The 19796-nt window shown below is 40.4% G+C and overlaps 1 protein-coding gene across 7 annotated transcripts in view; it reads right to left on the bottom strand.

Moving 5' to 3' along the window:
- PHF3 (PHD finger protein 3) overlaps positions 1 to 11823 on the bottom strand; it is a 51917-nt gene extending 40094 nt beyond the window's left edge. The window contains exons 1-2 of one of the 7 annotated variants that reach the window (XM_065056202.1): positions 11615 to 11823; positions 2568 to 2836 (exon numbers count right to left, since the gene is read on the bottom strand). In XM_065056202.1, the coding sequence (XP_064912274.1) occupies positions 2568 to 2811 (244 nt within the window). In that variant the 5' untranslated portion in view covers positions 2812 to 2836; positions 11615 to 11823. Of the gene's footprint in view, positions 1 to 2567; positions 2837 to 11614 lie in introns of those variants that run through there. The other 6 variants (XM_065056206.1, XM_065056201.1, XM_065056204.1 and 3 more) reach the window with 6 other exon arrangements.
- Between the last annotated feature and the right edge of the window lie 7973 nt (positions 11824 to 19796).

Here is a 19796-nt window from a genome sequence, read left to right as displayed (position 1 = left end):
AAATCCAAAAAAATAATCCTTTTGAAGTGTCATCTTCTCTTACTCTACACAACAACAATGAACCATGTCTCAGTCAGATTGTGACATGCAATGAAAAGTGGATTTTATACAACTGGTGAGAACTAGCTTGGTGGCTGGACCAAGAACTTCCAAAGCACTTCCCAAAGCCAAACTTGCACCAAAAAAAGGTCATGGTCACTGACCTTGCTTTGAACTGACTGGCAGTTTCTGCTACTGGCCTGATCCACTACAGCTTTTAGAATCCCAGCCAAACCATTCCATCTGAGAAGTCTGCTCATCAAATTAATAAGATACACCAAAAACTGCAATGCCCGCAGCTGGCACTGGTCAACAGGAGACTCTTCACGTGTCTTCTCTACAATAATTCCCGATTGCATGTCACACAGCCAATGTTTCAAAAGTGGAACTAATTGGGCTATGAAGTTTTGCCTCATCCGTCATATTCACCTGACCTCTCACCAACCAACTACCACTTCTTCAAGCATAGCAACAACTTTTTACAGGAAAAACACTTCCACAGCCAGCAGGATGCAGAAAATGCTTTCCAAGAGTTTGTCAAATCCTGAAGAATGAATAAACAAACTTATTTCTCATTGGCAAAACTGTGTTGATTGTAATGGTTCTTATTTTTATTAATAAAGATGTGTTTGAGCCTAGTCATGATTAAAATTCACAGACCGAAACTGCGATTACTTATGCACCAACCTAATAACTCTTCAGTAAAGAAATCAAATATCACCACCACTTTCCATTTCAGTATTTTCTAGGTCTTGCCCTGTTTAACATAGGTAACAACAAATGTACATAAACCTAGTACAACCTTAACTGCAAATACATTTTTCCAGGTACACTTCTAGTGAAAGGTTAAGAGCCAACAGCCAACCATTCTGTTATCATACTGCTTAATGCACTATAGAATAAATTCATAGTGAGATCCTACACAGAGTTGGAAAAAAAAAAAAAGAACTGAAAGCATCAGAATACAGCAAACTATAATTCTGCATGATATACCAATGGTGCTGTAGCTCTAAGGGTATAAGTAAGGCAAGTTTTGTGGGGAGAGTTATGCTTTTTTCTTTTATAGACAAATTGATGTTGGTGTAGAGATGGGTTTTCCACACATAAAGTTTGGAAAAAGACAGCCTTTGTACTGGTAGTTCTTACCAAGGGTACTATCATCTTGCATGACTGCATCCTTACCAGCAGACTGTGTAAGCTGTGTTAAGTCACCAGCATTCTCAGACAAATCAAATACATCATGAGCTATATGAATACTTAAGGGAGAAACACAAGCAAAGAAACTTTGCTTCAAACTGATAATTGTTCTCATCTAAAAAACTGTAAACATATACTGTGGTCCTACCATCTCAGAATAAGGACAGTTCTTATCAAGACCTACAAAGAACAAGCAACTGCAAGAACACTTTGTGTCCTTTTGGATACCTACTTCATTAATTTGGTGGGTTACAGATAAAAATGTATAAGGATACAGACTACTGCAAGAACAAGCAAAAACATTAAGGATGGCCTCAAATAGTGTTCTTTCTGATGCAGTAAAAAGATCATTATCTTGGTTTTGCTTTGTAATTCACTTTTTCATTGCCTCAGTCAGTATCATCTTTGGTTTACAATTTTCCATACTGTAATGCCACTTAGTTTAGTGAAGGTGAGAATTTAGTCTGTTAGTAGACACAAAATACATATTATACCAGGAAATCATCAATATTTTCAGAAACAGCTCATAAAAGTTACTAGAAAATAAAAACAACTTTGATAGAGTCAGTTATCTGCAGTGATCTACAACACTTTTCAGTAATGAACCTAAAAAATTTATTCTGTTTCTAAACTTCCAGTCAAATATAAAAAAAACTATTAAGCATAGCGTATATTTTTTTCTCTCACACCAAATTCAGTGTAATTATTCCAACTGCTCGTTAATATAAATAATTTAAGGGACTGGTTCACCCTTTTTTTTAATCTTCCCAAACTACTCCACAACCCCTAAGATTATTTTTATTTAAAACTTTGCTCTAAATTGTTTCCAAATCAAGTGTTTCCAAACAGTAAAAAATAACTGTATTATCATTTCAAGCTCTTGTTTGAAGCCAACCAAAGGAAAACATTCAGAATCAGGCCACTACTAGAAGGCCAAGCAGTAACAGAATGACCCTGAGATCAGAGCAGGAATTTGTACAACTCTCATGCTAATCCAGCACTATTACATTTTTTGAAGACAACTAGCAACTTCACTGATAACGCACAGTACTTCAACTGAACAGATCACGACTGCAATTGGGAATGACTTACACATACTCAAGACAAAGCCTCAATTACTTCTGATCCAGATTAGGAGCCTTCTTCTATTGTTATGTGATTAAGTTAAAAAGAACTGCACATGGTTTACATGCCAGGCATGTAAGCAGCGCAACAAAAAGGGCAGGAAGAAGACAGAAATCCCAAATTATTATTTCTACATTACCAAAAAGGGTTGGTACTAGAGTATAACTGTATTTTAAATTGTAATCTTAAAAAATTGTAACATTTACCTGTTGAACAAGGCATCTGGAAATTGGGATCATTGCTATCCAAAACAGGCAAACAGAACTGGGCACTTGCAGATCCTAGCATAGGATCCTTATCGCTGAGCATGTTCTTCAGCGAATCCTCTAAGACATTTTGACTTGTACTAAAATCCTCACAGACTTCATTCTCCAGGTTGGATCCTAGAAATAGGGCATCATCTAAGTGTTCAGTAGGAATTAAATGGTTAAATGTATCAACTATATCCATGAAGACTCCTGTGTGTCTTTCAGCCCTATAGAAAGACAAGAAAAATACCATAAGAAAATAAGCTACAAATTGTAAAACACCTAAGAAACCAGCAAATTGTTTTGGCTGTCGTGTTTTATAAAGAACATTTAAGGTATTTTAGAATTTTAACAAAAAAAAAAAAATTGCTTGTGATTTAGTATGGCACACCACCTATCTAAAAATCAGTTCTGACTCTTTAAAATAAATCCCATGCTAAGTTAATATAAACTCTGCTATCTGCATCAGAGTGCTGCCATTTCTACAGCATTTGTAGAACAAGGTCTAACTCAAACACTTCCTTTCTGAAATTTTTCAAACCTTAGCCAACCCAAGGGGGTGGAACAACAAAGGGATGAGGAAATCAAGAACAAGCAAACCTGGTTAGCAGCACTGTGAGCACACATTTATCTTTACCTTTAAATGTAAAAAGCCAGGCCAGCTTCCACTAACATCGGTGGAGCTGGGAAAGCTCAGAAGCCTGCCATATCAGGCCTAAAACTGAGAAGGACTATATTTCCATTCACAGAGTATCAAGTACTTCACAGCAAGTAACTATTTTTAAGTAGCAAGGCCGTATCTCTATTATTTTTCACCTATTATTACATCAATAAAATTATACAAATTTTATATGAAATTCTGACCTCAATCAAGTATGAGAATGCTGTGCTAGCTTCAGAAGGGCCAGGAGCCTTTTAAAAACTTCACTTTTGAAGAAGTTTAGGTAAAACTTAAGGAATTGTATTCAAAGATGGCACCTATATTTTACAAAAAGGGATTCCCTATTTTCTACATCCCATCTTTGCAACATAGCAGAAATGCAACTATTGCAGCAGAGATTCAACTAATGAGAATATGTAACTACAAAAAAGAATAGGACAAAAGTCAGCAAAATGTTTCTTCAGAAGTTTAGCATAAGCATATACTTTAAAGTGAAGAGAGATAATTATAATAAACATGGTCACAGAGGCAAAGTAAATGGAATAGTGCAGCAGCATCTGGCTTAATTTGGCATACAAGAAAGTCTGGGAGAACAGTTTTGGCACAATGAAAACTGTTCAAGCTTTTGGAAACAGAAAAAGGACCTATGTTCTCTCCCACTCCTTCCTTCATCATCATCCTTCTTCTACACACTAGACAGGACTTTTTTTTTAATGAATGCATTAATTAAAGGAAAATTACAAGTGAGATTTAGATTTCACAAATTCACAAAAACTACAGGTGAGCAAGAAAAATGCTTAATTTTCTACTTTCTTTTCTTTTTTTTCCTTTTCCTCCTTTAAACATGACAGTCTTTATTCCTTCTACCGTAGGGCAGTTCAGAAGAAAGCAATGCTCAGGTATGGCACTGCTTCTTTGCAGAACATAGTGTCTTTACAGCACTGACACACTAACGACAAAACTATCTGATACACAATGCCCTACTGACCAAACAGCCAGCAAGAAGGCAAGTCAGGCCAAATCAGGTGCATTTAGTAAGTAGGCAGCAGTCTTACAGTAGCAAGTGTGTTATAATCTGAAAGCTCTCTACAACAAAAAATGTACTATTGTTTTCAAGCAATGCAGTGCATCTACATATACATAATGCCAACGAGCACATATAGCAGTCCGTATCCTTTCTGCAGTTGTCAAAATAATTTCCAAATTTGGCAACAAATAAAGCAGCAGTCTAACAGAGGAAGTGCTGTGCTGCACCGTACAATCTGTTTTTATTATGCCATGTAGTTACAACAATCAGATACTACACAGGATAAACTACAAGAGGTGCAGTAGCTCAAAGTAAGAAAATAATTATAGATGCTCCAATCCAGTATTTTAAAAACCTTCCCATAATGACAGGGTTTTTTTCATATTACCATCACAGAAGCACAAGATTAACAGACACAGGATGAAATGATGGTGAACCCTGCCACTAATAACTGCCAATGACACTTCAACAGAAAACCCATGAACTACTATAAGAAACCTTTTTACTCAAAATTAGATATAAAAGAGTGGTGGGCTTTTGAACACATTTACAATAATATATCTGAAATGATTTTCTGTATAGGAGGGGAACATCTATATAATTGCTACTCAAACATTGCTGTTACCAAAGCAGTACTGACCTTCTTTAAGAGCAGTGTTTAGTAGCAAAGCTCAAGCAGAATGTCAGCTCTTGCTACAAAAATGGCTGCTGACAGAAATTAAGCTGTCTTCAGCAATGTGATGAAAAAAGAATACCTACAGTTTTGCAAGAGTACCATGCAGCGATTCAGAATACTAAAAACACTGCAAAGCAACTAACTGTCACAGCAACTATACATGCAATGGCCACAGCCACCTTCAAAAACACCTAATTAGCTATTAGAGAAAACTCAAGAGGAATTTTATTAAAAGTTTTATTTCTCAAGCATGAGTCTATGATCAAATATAAGTTCTATCCAAATTTTGCACCAAAAAGTCATTGCAAGAATACAAAGTGGTTTTGCATAAATGTCCTACCGTGGCAAAATCTAAGATTAAAGATTTTGTTTTACAATTTTTAAAATACTTAGAGGGGTTATCCCAGTAAAGTACATGGGATGAAAATTTTGCTTTACCTGTTTCAAGAAACCACTGTTCAATTCTTTGCATAACTTGTACAGTGCAAAGTTTAAAAATTATTTCTAGCATTACTAGATTAACTATTGCATGAAGTACACAATCTGTGGGGACTGACAATGAAAGATACACTTCGTGCTAGAAGGCTGACTGCTAGAAATAATTGCTACCAAAAAAAATTGAAATCTTCCCTTACACAATGCCACAAGTGCATTAATTCTGAATCATTTACTTTGCATTTGAAACTCTTCAAACACCAGGAAAAGTAGCCAAAGGTATAGGTAAAAACACAGTTAAATTTTTCATGGTCACATATTTCAAAAGATAACTCTAACTACTCGGAGGAGGAATGAATGTGTCGTCCCTGTGGAACAGAGCTGTGTCCTTCACTTGAACACTAAAGGCCAGTGGCTCCGCATCACTGACAGCAAAATTGCACATACTAAGCATACTCCATCATGCAACAAATCAGAAGTGTTTTCCCACTGTGTAATTAATCAGAAGCAACAGAATATGAAAAGTTTCACGTACGGAGAACCAGTGAGAAGAGGTGCGCACATGAAGAGGCAAAGGAGCAAATGACAAAGGAGGAACTCCCAGCTGGGTTCAGTCTGGGCAGTTGTGAAACTTCTCCCACCCACCGGCTTGTGGAGCATCAAGGCATGTACTAAGACTGCTACAGTGCACAGCACAGCAAGATAGAGGAGCGTGAGGGCAATGAGATCTGACCATCAAGAAAAGCAAAAGCTAAACAGAGCACTCTCCTCCATTTCTTAAAGTACATCTCTCTCATACTTTTGAGACTGATTTGCTTCAATCAGCCCCCTGCTGCAACAACAGGTACTCATAGAAGCAACCAACCAACCCAAATCTTTCATTATTAAGTGATCCATCACTAAAAGAATCCTGTTAAAGAGAAAAAACATGTCAGTTAAATGTCTCCAGAATTTCTCCCACATGTTTAATATAAAATCTCCTCATGCTCTCAATATAATTTTTTTGTTGTCTGAGACTTCCAGCTTATAAAACCCAGTTCTTCATTTGTTAAATTAGCTTAATTAAGTTAGGTAGTCATAATATTGCTTCAAACCCAAATAAATATTGGTATGAAATAAACATGTTGTAGGATCTGATATGGCAGATTTTTGTCTTGTCCCCGTTTACTACTTTGTCATTACATCTCTAGCAGCTTCAAATGACTGTCCAAAATTAAAAGTAGCCAGAACAACCACTTATTAAGGGAAGAAACTGAGATCTCAAACAAGAATACCATTTCAAACTAATCTTAGAGAGGAAGGAAAACTAATATCTGGACAAGAGATACTGTACATCTGTAAGGTTTCTCATTGTTTAATTTTCTGTGAAAGAGGTAAAAATACTTCAGTTACTGTTACATTATTTTCTTGTTGAGCAGAGCAAAACAGTTTAGGGGAGATATCCAACTGCATCAGCATGTCTCTACCACCTTATAAAAAATGTACCTCAAGCAGAGGTGACCACAAATCGTACGTATCACTAGAAATCCTGGGTGTTTCTTAGCTGATATACAGGTTAAGGATACTCTGCCTTTGACTGCTTTCTAAATTAAGCCTGCCTTAAACACCAGGTATGTGCAAGCTTTTAGTTATCCAACTACATATTTGGATTTTCATTACATATCATAGAATGGTTTGGGTTGGAAGGGACCTTGAAGATCATCTAGTTCCAACCCGTCTGCCAAGAGCAGGGACACCTTTCACTAGAACAGGCTGCTCAAAGCCCCATCCAACATGGCCTTGAACACTTCCAGGGATGGGACATCTACTATTTATCTGAGCAGCCTGTTCAAGTGCCCCACCACCCTCATGGTGAGGAATTTGTTCCTTGTATCTAATCTAAATGTACCCTCTTTCAGTTTAAAGCCATTACCCCCCGTAGTATCACTACATGCCCTTGTAAAGTCCTTCTCTAGCTTTCTTTAGCCCCCCTTTAGGTACTGGAAGGCTGCTATAAGGTCTCCCCAGAGCCTTCTCTTCTCCAGTCTGAACAACCCCAGCTTTCTCAGCATGTCTTCATAGGAACAGTGCTCCTTCTCCTCAGGGCTGCTCTCAACTCACTCTCCCAGCCTGTATTTGTGCTTGGGATTGCCCTGACCCATGTGCAGGACCTTGCACTGGGCCTTGTTGAACTTCATATGGTGGGCACATGCCCACCTCTCATGCCTGTCAAAGTCCCTCTGGATGGCATCCCTTCTCTGCAGTGTGCCAACCATACTGCACAGCTTGGTGTTATCAGCAAACTTTCCAAGACTGCACTTGATCCCAATGTCCATGTCACCAATAAAGATGTCAAACAGCACCAGTCCCAGTGCTGAGCCCTGAGGAACATCACTTGTCACTGGTCTTCACTTGGACATTGAGGTGCTGATCGCAACTTTTTGAGTGAGATTATCCAGCTCTCACACCAATGCGCTTTCTAATCTAGTTCACACTGCTTCAAATCTGATCCTCTAGGGCCATCTTCAAGAATTAAGTTAACTGACAAAACATTTTTGATAGGAAAAGCAATTTGATTTATGAGCATATGAACTGCAATATAGCCATAAAAATATGTTCAGAACTGTAAAAGAAAATTTCAGTGTCCTTGGACGGAATACAGTTTGCTGAGTTTTGACCTTTGAGCATAATCAAATTTTATCTTTCTTGTTCCCCCATCTTCCATCAAACAGGACACTGTCAAAGACCTGCCTAACAGCAACATGTAGACAACAGGTTTATCTGAAACATCAATATTGCTGTAAAGGAGAACCAGGTATGCTGACAAAGCTGTACACCAGATATATCAACCCATACATATCCATAAGCCATCTCTTCCCTTATTTATATCCCCTATTTATTTTTTATTATTTTAATCCCTCATTTAAAATTAAAGATCTAGCTTTGAGTAGCACCAAAACCAAAGTCCTGCCACAGATCCAAGAATTAGAAATGTAAATCTGAGCATTTCATTCATTCTTAACCAGCTTGTCTATATTATTTTTGTATTCCCCTCAGCCTTCAGACACCAACTGACCCAAATATTATCACTCTGCTAATGAAAACTCATTAGTAATGACACACTAAATAGTAATAACCACACCACAAAATTCACCTATAATCTGAAGGTATATACTGCTCCCCTCAGTGACACAGCAGATCTCTTACTACTTTCCATCACAATATTTGAACGAAGGGCAGAAAGTTTCAGATTCTTTATTAAACCTTCACTGTCCAAAAGAATTACATTAACAAGCCAAAACTGTACCTCATATCAGTGAGCAAGGAAGAAAGTAAATTTCATATAAAAGATTTAATTATAAAACAAAGAAATGAAGAAAAAGTACAGTGAAACCTTCTCTTCATCAAATAAGATCAAATTATATCATAAAAAAAAATTAACTCAGCAGTTATCTTTTGAACAGAGTAACCTCTCCTCAAAAAAAATAACATTCTTCACCCTCACTTTACAGCTAGAAGAGGCACAAAGTGCTGCACTACAGGTTGCGTTCTATCACAAAAAAAGTTTTTATTTTGTGAAATCTTTCAAATGTATTTTGTACAGTAGACTGTTTTCCTTTGCTGGATGGTCCAATCAACGTACACTCTTGAATCTCACAAAAATTAAGCATAATCAAAGATTATACATAATTAATCTCTCCATCACTGCATATATCTCTAGAAATTGTAAGCTCACTACCAAGAATAATTTCCCTGAAGACCAAAAAAGACTAGAATCGATTATTTTTCCATCACTACTGCTATGCTCTTCAACTCTTTTCCAACCCCAGGCTCCTCAAGAATAATTTCAAATATTTTCAACTCTAACATAGTATAAATATTAAGCTGTGTTAACAGGTTACAGTGATTGTCAGTCACCCCAGATGAAATAATCTAATTTGTAACACCTTTTGAATGTCAGTGTCTCTCTGATAACGATTCATTTGGAAAATCACGTTAAAATTAGTTTTTCTTCAGAATCAGATGCTTAATGGCTAAGCTTCATGAAGTTTTCAATAGAAAAATACTATCCATCACATAGCTATATTGACACCACTCAAGTAGATGTCAGAAGTTGTCTATATTTTTCATGTTTTGCTGCTATATAATGAACACTCATATCCCAATTTAGTGGACTTTGTCATTGCTACTTCACAATGTTACCTGTCAAAAATATTCCCTCGCTATAGAAAAAAAAAAAAAAATTCTGATATAATATGCCAGAACAATATAATAAAACAATGGAGGTTTATTTTTTCCTACAAATAATTTATCTCCCCATAGTAAGTAAACCAGACAGTTATGGGTTTTTTTTATTATAAAAACTTCACTGAAATAACAGATAAAAAAATTCTTACAACACATGTGGGCTTAACTCTTTGCATAACCTGAGTAATATTTACTCTATAAGGAAGAGCTAAGCCTTGTAAAAAGAGGAGATAATAATTACAGACTTTTTAGAGCTTTTGTTTTCTTAGAAACACGTTACCACTGTGCTAAATTACTTCAGTTAACTATACTGAATAAGATCTAGCCAGCATGGTTTGTAGTTAGGTGCTGTTTCAGCTGCTTGAAATTCACTTGGGTTTGCAAATGTAAAATGCACATAAAAACTGAATAACAGGCAATGACAGCTGAAAAAAAATCTACGTGTCCAGAACTCCATATTTATACGTATGATCTTTAAAGCTGACTACAGAATATAAAACTAGAACTACTTAGTAAAGCAAAAAGAAAGCTGAGTAGCAGTTTCACTGTGGGCTACAGATGAAGTGTAGAGATCAAAGTTAAATTATTTCAAGAAATGTAAAAAGCAAGTTTTCAAGATCCCCCTTACAGCGTGTCCTGAACTTTAACAGAGTCATTTATTAAGCAAAACAAGCCATGAATTAGTGGTGGTAAAAAGATCCCATATGTTTACCCTCCTTACATTTAATCCTACAATATTTCCATGGTTTAGCAAGGTTAACATCCATTTTTATAAAAGCAAAGGTATACAAATTACATAATGGATTAACAGCCATATAAAAGGCAACACCACAACTACAATTTGTATGGTAGAGCTGTTGTCATTCCATGTTCCTGTCTTCCCTTCCTTGCTTTTATGTTTCATTCTGCAGGCTACTTCTACTAACTCAATCTACACTGCACAAAGTGCTCTTCTTCCAATGGCTCATGCCTACAAGTCTCCATTGTGCAGATCATCTAGAAAGCACACTTGCAATCACAGGAGGGATGACTCTTCTAAAGCCTCATAGATATTAATTACTTGCATTCCAGCAGCAAGCAAGAAGCATGGACACATTGCCTCAGAAAGAGCATCTCATCCAACAGGACCTGGAAATACCACTAGGCCTGGGTACCACCAATGACCACATTTTCTCCTGCACTTCCTACAGTGGGCACTATACACAAGAGTTAAACCCAGGAATTGATGATGCTGAGCTTGAGAGACGGGAGGAGGAGCCCGGAGTAGGTCGGACCAATAGCAGGAAAAACAGCAGAGTCTAAATTAGTGTTTGTTCCTCGGGTTTTTATGGGGCAAAAAGGCATCAGCGGCTCAAGAAATGAGGAGAGCGACAAGCACCGCCAAGAAAGGGCGAGACCTGGCAAACGCGGAGCAGAGAAAGCGGTGCAATAAAGGCAGCAGCTGCGCGGCTCCGGGCAGGGAGCCTGCGGCAGGGTCCCGCACGGACGCCGGGGCGGGAGGGGACAGTAGGGGCCGCCGCAGGCATCGAGGCCGGGGCCAGAGCGCCATGTCAGATGGCAGGCCGAGGAGCCCGGGACCGTGCCGGGCCAGGCTCCGCGGGGCGCAGCCTGCGCAAGGTCAGCGCCGCGGGGCCGGGCCCGGGCGGAGCGGGACAGCCGGGGCTCGGCCGGGGAGCGCCCTCCAACAGCCCGCGGGCCGCCTCTACTAAACGGTCGGCGGCGGCGGCGCCTCCGCGCCCAGCCCGTGCCGGCGGCGCGCGACGGAAGCAGGCCGCGTCCCACCCGGGCCGAGCCGCTGCGCCGAGTCCTGCCGCCAGGCCCAGCCAGGCCGCGGCCCCGTCGCCACGGCAGGCCCAGCCCGGCCCCGCTGCCCACCGCGCCCCAGGGGAAGCGGAGCGAGGCCACGCAACGACCCTCTCCGTCTCCTCCCACCCCGCCCTTCCTCATTTCCCTGCCAAGGGCCGGCGGCCGTAACTCACCCTGCTCCGCCGCCCAGCGCTGCCCCGGAGCCGCGGAGGATGGACGCGGCGGCCGCGCCGAAGAGAGAGAGAGGGCGGCGCGCGTGGCCCGCGGGAACTGGGGTGCGCGTGGGCTCCCCCTCCCCCGGCCCAACTGGTTCCGCGCGGCCCGGCCCGGCCCGGCTCGGCTCGCGGTGCCGGCCGCGTGCCCGCTGCCCTCCAGGCGCGCCCCCGCGGCGTCAGGCGAGCGGCGCCGGGCCCGGCGCTCACGTGACAGCGCTGGTACGGGGGGGTTAGGGGGCCGCGTGCGCCGCTGCGCAGGCGCTGGGCCGGGGTGGCCGGGACCGGCAGTCAGGGCGGGGGACGCCGGGGTCGGTCTGGCTGTGTCGGGGTGTGGAGGGTCGTGCTGGGTGTTTCTTGCCGCCTGTGGCCTCTTCCTGGCGATATCTGCCGCGTCGTGACATAACTGTGCTTGCGGCAAAGGCCCTGTCAGCGGAGCCGGCCTCTTCGGCTCACCTGTGGAAAGTCTTCGGCACCCTCGCTGGTGCTGGAAGCCGAAATGGCGAGAGGCGCCTGGTGGTGGCCCCCCGGCTGCAGCGGCGCGGGCCAGGCCGTGCGCCCGGCCCGCCTGGCTTGCGGGTGGGTGGAGGGCGGCCTGGTGGGCCTGCAGGCCTTCCCGTAACGGCGGGGCACAGGCAGCTGCTGCAGCTGGGGATGGCCGACCCCGCACGCCTCCGGCGGGTGCCTGTGTAACTCTTTCTGTTTGTTTGTTTGTTTGTCAGCAAATAGCAGCTGCCACCCTCTTCTGTGCAGCCCGTCTTATGCAACCGTGTTGTCGATCCTGCCTGTGCGCCTGCGGCCTTGGGCAGATTCCTTCAACTCCCCATGTGCCAGGTTCGTCGGTTACTGCAGGTCGAACAGGAACGGTCGTGGGGAGACGTGTCCTGTGCTGCCTGCCAGCTCGTGTGTCACTTCTCCTTGGCTTTCCCTTTTTCTGGTGACAACTCCATGTGTGCTGTAGGTACCTGTGGCACGTTTTGGCGCAAATTCCCACTAAAGGGTCTTTATGGTGTGAGTTTATCAAACCATCAGAACCTGAAGTAACTTAGTCTCTACGTCATGTCTTCTAAGAAAAGAGCTCTCTTTCTAGTTTGCATTATAGCATTAGTGAAATGCAACAAATATTATTATTTTTTCAGCTTGATGGCTAGTATTAGGTGTAGTTCTGAGGTTTTATCACATATGTCAAGTTTCAAATTGAATACAACCCCAAAAGAGAAACAGATTTTGAACAATCAAATCCTAACAATCAGATCATCTGAATGATTCTATATTAACACTACCTTTACATATTCCTCATGTTCTTTAATGGAATGCAAACATTTTATTGTGTCAGGACAAAAAGAATAACAAGAAGGTGAAGTTAAAATGGTTTGGTTTTCCTTTTTTTTCCTTCTCTGGTTCTGTTTGGAGTCTTTGAGATGCATGTTCTTCAGGGCCTCCTGTGGTGCCATAAAGGCAGAAATACCTTAAATATTTTTCTTGCTGCCATCACAGTAGGAAAGAAGGCTTTAATTTGAAGGCATAGTAGCACAGTGACATTTTCAAACGCTACATAGGGTAGTTGCAACAAGACAGTAACACCTTTGTAGCACAGTACAGTTTTTACCCCACCTGAACTTTGTACTTGAATTATCTTTATGCGAATCACCACATGTTTTTTTCCAGTTTTCTTCCTGTGCTTTCCTAGTTTCAGAAATTCTTCTTTCTAAAAAGAAGAATTCTGAAGAATTCTAAAAAAATATTGCCGCCTTATGATGGCACAGAACTAAGCTACTGGGCTGATTGCACTCATTTCTTCAAAGGCTTTTTAGGCACGATTTTTCAACAAGGCACTAAACCTCTAATATATTCTCAACATTATGCTAAGAAACTAAGTTACTGCCTGGAGTGAGATTCAGTTAAAGACATTTGCATCGCACAAATTTGCTGGCATTCAACCCTTCTGCTCTCATTACTTTTGACACAAGCACCAAACAAAGCACTGCTAGTAATCTGATCATTATTCATTGCCCTATTCAGTTCTTTCTTTACACTTTCGAAAGTCATGTAACTCCTGTGACCTATAATGGAGTGTGTGTACTTTTCTTTTGCTATGACCCATGCTGCACCAGTCACTTCATAGTCACAATTGCTGGCCACGTGTATAGCGAACTTGCCTACCTATAGCACCTATGTTGTGGATTTATTTTACATTGAATAAAACAACCAAACAAACAAAAACACCACAAAGGACAACTTAATAGGTATTACAGGGATCTTTATACACAATGACAGGTCAGCTATACACAATTACAACTCCACCATCTGCTACCGTTCCTAGCAGTGTGTTTATCGTATGCCTTTACGCATGAGCTACTTGGTAACAGTCCAGATCTTGCAAGTTGTTTCCATTGGAAAGCAACCTATTTATTTTCAGGAAATGGTCTGATAGTGCCTTGAACATGAGAGAAGGCAGCAGCAGCAGAAGGCAGTTTCTTTGCTTATAATTCAAAGTCTCTTTTCAGCCACAAGTGTTTCCCAGAGTTTCCCAAATGATTTTCCTGACAACCGTCCCCTGCCCTTCCGTGTCTTTTTCTAAGTGGTGTTTTTCAAAATATGCTATACACAGATATCTTACTGGTCTTAAACATGGCTTGCTGATGAGTGTTAATTACTAGTTCTCCAGTTGTCAAGATGTAGAAAGGAGCTAGTTTGTTTCATATGCCTAACTAGATAAATCAGTTATGGGGTAGGGTAGAAGACTAACAAGTTTTCTCCAATGCCCCGGGGTAGTATTTGCCACTGTCAAAAGATGAGATATGTTATAGCAGTAGCCCAATAACTATTCAAGCATACTCTCACAGGGACATTTTTTTTTGGCTGGGTATGTGTATTTGAATTTTCTCAAGATGTTTGATTGAAATTATTTTAATACCCAAGTGTTACACTTATTTTTAAATATGTAACTTCTTAGAATGTCATGCAAAGCCCAATTAGACCTTCGAATTAAATTATCTACTACAGAAACGGTTGTATTTATCTGCTAAATTTACAATACTGAACAAGCTTATTTTTTCTGCTAAGTATCTGTTTTTTGAAAAGTCATAAATATTACATTTACACCTCTTAATAATTAGATAACTGTTTTTCAAACTACATTTGCCATGATTTTTCCCAGGAGAAGCAGCAGACAGCCTGTTCACAATATCCAGGATTTGCTGATATCGATGGTTCAGGAAGCTCCATAGTTGGCTTGTTTGAAGCCTATTGAGTATAAATTAGCATAAACCAGTGTCCTTACTAAAAATTCGAACTGCTGGTTCTTCACATATTTTCTATTTCTTGTGGTAGGAAGAGTTCTTTTACTGTTTCTTTTTCAAATGCAGGACAATAATAGCCAAAAATCTCCTGATTCTTTTTAGTCTTTTAATTATGAATGCCTGATTTTGACACTATTTTTCCTTTCATTACTCACCTTTCCTTGCTTAATTAATACAGTAACTGTAACGTGTTCCGCTTTACTCACTTTCCACGGAGTTTAAGATCCCCATAAAGAGTCATTGGCAGCTGCCAGTCATTGGATCAAACAACAGCTGTATGTCAGACTCTAGAAGGCAGCAGAAAACCATTAGGTTCCACAGGTGAAAGGAACTGTGGCTTTTAAAATTAACAATAGAGCTTTGGTGAACAAAGGCAAGGTTCTATGACTAAGGGTAGATTTTAGTAGAGAGATGAAATATACAGAAGCTACAAGCTATGTTTTTTAAGAATTACCCAGTGGAATGCATAGATTCAAGACTGAAAAAATATGTTTCATCCCAGAAGACAAGATACAGTTGCAGTTATTTACAGACAGTTCTATGAACCTGGAAAAGAAAAATCCTTGAAGGGAATTTTGGACCAGTAGAAGAAAACAAACAATTATATCTTGCATAAACCAGGCTTTTGAGACTTATCTCTCACACAGGTTTGGGCAGTTGCCTGTGGAGCTGCTGCTGGAGTTACTAATCCTCTAAACAGCTGAGATTTCACTCCATTACCTGTTCACCTTAATTTTAATGTTCTGTGGAGACAAGCATTTGGTAGTAACTGTTAGTAAAAAATAATAATTTTGTTTTGAATAAATGCTCGTTTGATAATTTATCAGTGTTTTATTCTGTATATTTGTAAGGAGAGATCAATTATTATTTTAAGAAAAGTTTATTCATGTAAATAACTCTCTACATATATACAAATAGCTTTATTCATCTACATTGTAGTGAGTACATGATATATCTTCTATTAAAAATCTATATAAGCTTTCTGTAAGTCTGGTTTTTGACTTGTGAGATTTTCTTCCTGCTTTTCCACTAAGGTTGAATGTTATATTTCCTTTGCACACATGTTCTCTGTTCATCTCTTACACTCTCTAGATCTCTGTTCCAGTTCTATAGCCAGTTGTCTTAAGTGTTTTTCCTGCCAACAAGTGTGATATTGCATCAAGTAGCAGGGGCACAGCCATGGCGCTAGAAATAGAGACTGGCAATGTGCCTTTTTTTCTGGAATTGCTGGATTGTGGGGCTGTTCTGTTGAATTTCAGAGCACAGAACCAAGAGACCTTAGGGTGACCACTGTACAGAAATAAGCAAATTGTTTCTTAATCCCAGGATTCTAAATAAAGAATAATGTAAATAAAGACAAAGAAAAAATGCAATAAAATAAATTAGTTTGTGAAGGAAGGATATATGATGCATCACTCGGGAAAGCAAAATCGAATGAAAGACCTTCAAAGGTTCAAAGCTTGAATTTGATATTGCTAACAGTCCTCCAGGCTGTTGGAGAAGAAATCTTATTTGCTTTAGCTTAAATTCCTCTATCTTGGACAAAAGTAACAAGGACTATGCATACCGTGCTGATCTTCCCCAGTCGTCACAGTTCTTGATCATATTCTGTGTTTTATGAAAATGCAATTAAATAATTTTATCCATATAGAAGTAATATATTATTATATATTATGTGGCTTTATGTATGGTAATATATTATTTATTATATATTTAATATAATAATATATATATACATACATAAAAGTGCAGTTCCCAAATCAATTGTTTGGAAATTCCACTCAAACTCTCTCCAGCCTTCCATTATTATCTGTTGTTGTCTCCTGCTTTTTCTGCCTTAAAATTGTTCTACTAAATCTCCTTCTCCAGTTTAACTAATAATTTATAGTGTGGCATAATGACCTCTGGAAAATCCATCCTTCATTTTATTCCATGTAATTTTTTCCTTTCAGAATTTGTAATTATCATCCCAGGCCCAAAGCTGCCCTACTCTTTTTTTTCCCATTCTTAGGTATAAATACTGAAGTTGCTAATCTCCAGCTATACAGTACTATATTTGCAGTCTGTGTGAGTGGGAACCTACATAGCTGTGCATGATAAGCTTTATATGATGTGGAGTGCTCATATGGGTGCAGCACTCCTCAGGGAGAAAGGCTAGGGGTGCAGGGAGACAGCTGCAGCTGCTTCGTTCAATCCCAGCCTTAGCTACAATAGATATAAAAAACTGTGTCCCTGGGTGCCTGCTGCTGACTTTGGCACCATACCCCAATTAGAATAGAACGGAATTGAATGGAATCTAATAATTTCAGTTGGAAGGGACCTCCACTAATCATCTAGTCCAACAGCTTGACCAATTCAGGGCTGACCAAAGATTAAAGTATGTTATTAAGTGCATTGTCCAAATGCCTCTTAAACAGTCTTGGGGCATTGACCACCTCTCTAGGAAGCCTATTCTGGTGTTTGACCACCCACTTGGTAAAGAAATGCTTCCTAATGTGCAGTCTAAACCTTCCCCAGCACAGCTTTGAACTATTCCTACATGTCCTATCACTGGATACCTTGAAGAAGAGATCAGCACCACAGCAGAGATGGATGGAGTTTAGGAGCAATTAGACCAACTAGACCAAATGGAATGCATGCCAGGGTACTGTTGGAGCTGGCTGAAGCTGTCACAAGACTGCTCTCATCTTTGAAAGGTCTTGGTGACTGGCGAGGTTTCTGATGACTGGAGTATGGAAAACTTCATGCACACCTTCAAGGCAAGAAAGAGGTTCCAGGGAAATACAGACCCATTGGCCTCACTTCCTTTCCCAGGAAGGTTATGGAGCAAATCCTCTTGGAAGCAATTTCTAAGCACATGAAAAAGAAACAATTGTGTACAGGTCACGTTGGATTTACTGAGGTCAAGCTACTCTGACAAATCTGATAGCCTATGATGATAGCTTCAGTGGATGGAGAGCAACAAATGCCACTTAAGTTGTTAGTTCTGCATAAGGGATGTAATAGCCCATGCATGGGTGGTACAGGCTGGGGGTCAACTGGCAAGAAAGCAGCCTTGCAGAAAGGACCTGGTGGACAAATTGAATGGAAAGATTGCATCAGAAAGAGACCAGGCAGCAGGTCAAGGGAAGCGATTACAGACCACAACTGGAGTACCGTGTCAGATTTTAAGCTGCCTGGTACAAGAGAAATATTGACAAATTGGAGGGAACCCTGGTGGAGGGTCATCAAGATGATTAGATGCTTGGAGCATATGGCATGCTGAGATATCTGTTTCTTAAGAGGAGGCTGAGAACAGAACTTTACTGCTGTCTCAGCTACCTAGCAGGAGGATGTAGAGAGGAAGAGATAGTCTCTTTAGGAAGTCACAGTGAAAAAATGGGAGAAAGAGGCCAACTGCATCCAGGAAAACTAGCTACCGAGGGAAGAGTATTCACTGGGAGGGCAGTCATGCCCTAGAACAGAGGTCTGGAAAGGACCAAGTTATCTCCATCCTTGGAGATATTAAAAACTTGACTGGACAGGCTCCTGAATAACATGATCTAATTGTGAAGTTAGCCCTGCTTTTGGCATGGGGCTGGACTAGATCACTTCCTAATGTTTTGACAGATCTAAATTACTCTGTATCTCTAAATTAGGGGATTTCTTTCCAAAACATCCTACTGCTTCAACTCAAAAATGCATTGCGATTCTCTCTAATTCCCTTCCTGGACTTGACTCAGAACCTCCAAATTTTCTCCTTCCAAAGGGAAAGGGCTTGCTATTTAATAGAACTTACTGAGATCCAAGTTTCAAAGTAGCATAAATACTTGGTGGTGCTGGAAGACAATTGAGACAGGAATGTAAACATGAAGTGCCATTAGATAGTACTTCTTAATTGTTTCCAGTGAAGAAAACTAGATACCAATTAAGGAAGCCCAGAAGAGAGTTTTGAGGACAAGTAGACAAATGAAATAGGAATGACCAAGAATTTTTGAGCAGGGAAAATAGGAACAAAATAAGGAAGTCAAGAACTTGGGAGGTCAGGACCCTCAAGGTACAAAACAAACCTTACACAGCAAAGAGCTGAGATCAGACATGCAAATGAAGCTTGAGAATGGGAGTAGTAAAAATAAGTCAGGTTTGCAATTAAACACAAATGTAGGGAAGTTTGCATGCTCTCCATCAGAAGAACAGCCTCCTGAACATGACACAGTGACTGGATATTATAAAATTGTCTGACTGGTTAGATTAAAATCGGAAATGGCCACCAAGTGTCTGTCTAGGAAAAAAGCCTCCCTATTAGCCAAATTAATCCCGACTGGATAATGACATGGTGCAGAGACAGTCCATGTGGGGAGACCTGAGATAGTGCATCAAGGCTACGTAGTTCCTGCCAGGTGCACATCTTCCATAGAATCCTACATGGAACTCCCTGTTTGAAGGAAAGGAGTAGCAAGCATCCTGCCATACGAGATGGTGGAGAGCAGGATAGCTTGTCCCTGGGATAGGGGGGTGTGTGTTACTGTGGAAAACCTTCTATATGAAACCTAAAGGAATTATTGTACTTGCAGTGTAGGAGAACCCCTTCATGATGGTTTCTCAGATATGCTATGCCACCATTGTCTTTATGTGCTTTTGTTAGGATGAATTGAAATTTCATTTTGTAGAGTTGAATTGAAATGTTAAAGGCAAGTCTAGGTTTTGCATGGCCTACCTTGTGACACACAGATTTACTTGAGAATTGAAGAAAGCAAACTAAGGAGTGTGTAACCTCCCACTAGTATCAGCTGATGAAGTGTGTGACAGCACTGAAGTTGCATTGTCCTGTTCAGATCAGTATCATAACCATGTCTTAAATT

The sequence above is a fragment of the Columba livia genome, chromosome 3 (genome assembly GCF_036013475.1).
Source record: "Columba livia isolate bColLiv1 breed racing homer chromosome 3, bColLiv1.pat.W.v2, whole genome shotgun sequence".
NCBI classification, from domain to species: domain Eukaryota; kingdom Metazoa; phylum Chordata; class Aves; order Columbiformes; family Columbidae; genus Columba; species Columba livia.
The sequence above is the reverse complement of the archived record's forward strand: the minus strand, read 5'-3'. Positions and strand labels throughout refer to the sequence as shown.